Source organism: Eurypyga helias, unplaced genomic scaffold (assembly GCF_000690775.1).
Source record: "Eurypyga helias isolate BGI_N326 unplaced genomic scaffold, ASM69077v1 scaffold8724, whole genome shotgun sequence".
NCBI lineage: Eukaryota > Metazoa > Chordata > Aves > Eurypygiformes > Eurypygidae > Eurypyga > Eurypyga helias.
Window position 1 is genome coordinate 1 of NW_010244290.1, and position 1,363 is coordinate 1,363.

Genomic DNA, 1,363 nt, shown 5'->3' on the forward strand with positions numbered 1-1,363 from the left:
GCCCTGGGGAGGGTAAGCGGGCGGCTGCGGGGCCCCAGCCGAGGTTAAACCGCGGCAAAGGGACATCCAGAACCCCCCGCCCCGTCAGACCCGGGCCAGGCCCGGCCACAGCCCGCCCAGCCCCGCGTACCGGATGAAGAAACGCCAGGCCGTCCAGGTGAGCACGAGTATAATCCCCAGGATCCAGCACTGGGTAATGTAGAACGGAAGAGACAGCGTGAGCGTGTAGGTCGTACTTCACGACGATCAGGAACTCCGTGGCCGTGATGGCAGCCACCAGCCACGCCTGCTGGCCCAGCTTCTTATGGAACTTCCTGCAAAGTAAACACAGACACAATGCCAGTGCTGCAGAACCCAGCATTCCCAACGTCCACAGGAAGGCAGCTGGGGTGAGAATTTCCCTCAGCCCTGCAGGAACCTAAAGTCTGGTTTGGAGTAAACACGTGTACTACGCCTTTACGGGCTGACCGTGTTCGCCTCGGCGCTACTCAACTTCCCTCTCAGAGGCTCTGAAAACACAAGAAAAGTTAACTTCATCACCTCGTCACACAAGGAAGTGTCCTTGCTTCCAGGGTACTGCTAAATCCACGTGGAACAATGATCTGACCAGCTTGAGATCCGCCAAGGTTCTGGGTACAGTAGGAAACTGGAGCTCTGCTCCGCGGCCTCGTCGGCCAACGCCAAGCCACGCTGGCGTAACCACACTTAACCCCTACAGACCCCTACAGAACCCCATTCTCAAACACTCCCTTCCCAAAAAGGTGCTGACTGAGCAGCCACTAACCATCTCCGAGCAGCTTGTCAAAGAAGAGAGCGCAACAACCACCAGGCAAAATCCTGGGAGACCAAGGACGGCGTTTCGCTTCCAGGATAACAACCATGGGGCACATACTGATTAATCCTGAACCCCCGGGGTCTGTCCGGGAGCAGTACCAAACCCCCAGGGTCTGCCTGGGCACAGTAGTGAACCCCCGGGGTCGGCCTGAGAGTCGTACCGAACCCCCGGGGTCTGGCCTGTGAGCACGTGGGCCCGAGCGCCGTGTCTGACACCAACGGGCAAACTCAAACTACAAATCCACCGGGAAGAAGCCCCGCTGCAGCACACAAGTGCGGGTGACTGCTGCCGCAGGCGGGATGAGCGCATCCCGTTCCAAAAAGCGGCCAGCCTAGGCCAGCTCGGGTGAAAGGCCTTCGGAAGCCACCGCGGGGCATCCATCTGGCAGGAGAGATGGAGTGGGCAGGAACCGCCTCCACACACGGACAGCAAACCTCCCCCCGGGAGCTCAAGCTGTTCGGATGGCGAGGTCAGCTCGCTGCTTCTGCTGCTCCGCTCCCTCACCTGCCCTCGCCGCCGACACAAGAA

At 60.0% G+C, this 1,363-nt stretch overlaps 1 protein-coding gene across 1 annotated transcript in view; it reads right to left on the minus strand.

Moving 5' to 3' along the window:
- Nucleotides 1-84: 84 nt before the first annotated feature.
- Nucleotides 85-1,363, minus strand: part of PTDSS2 (phosphatidylserine synthase 2) — an 11,016-nt gene continuing 9,737 nt past the window's right edge. The window contains 2 exon segments of the mRNA XM_010149693.1: nucleotides 85-229; nucleotides 231-314. Coding sequence (XP_010147995.1) covers nucleotides 85-229; nucleotides 231-314 — 229 coding nt within the window.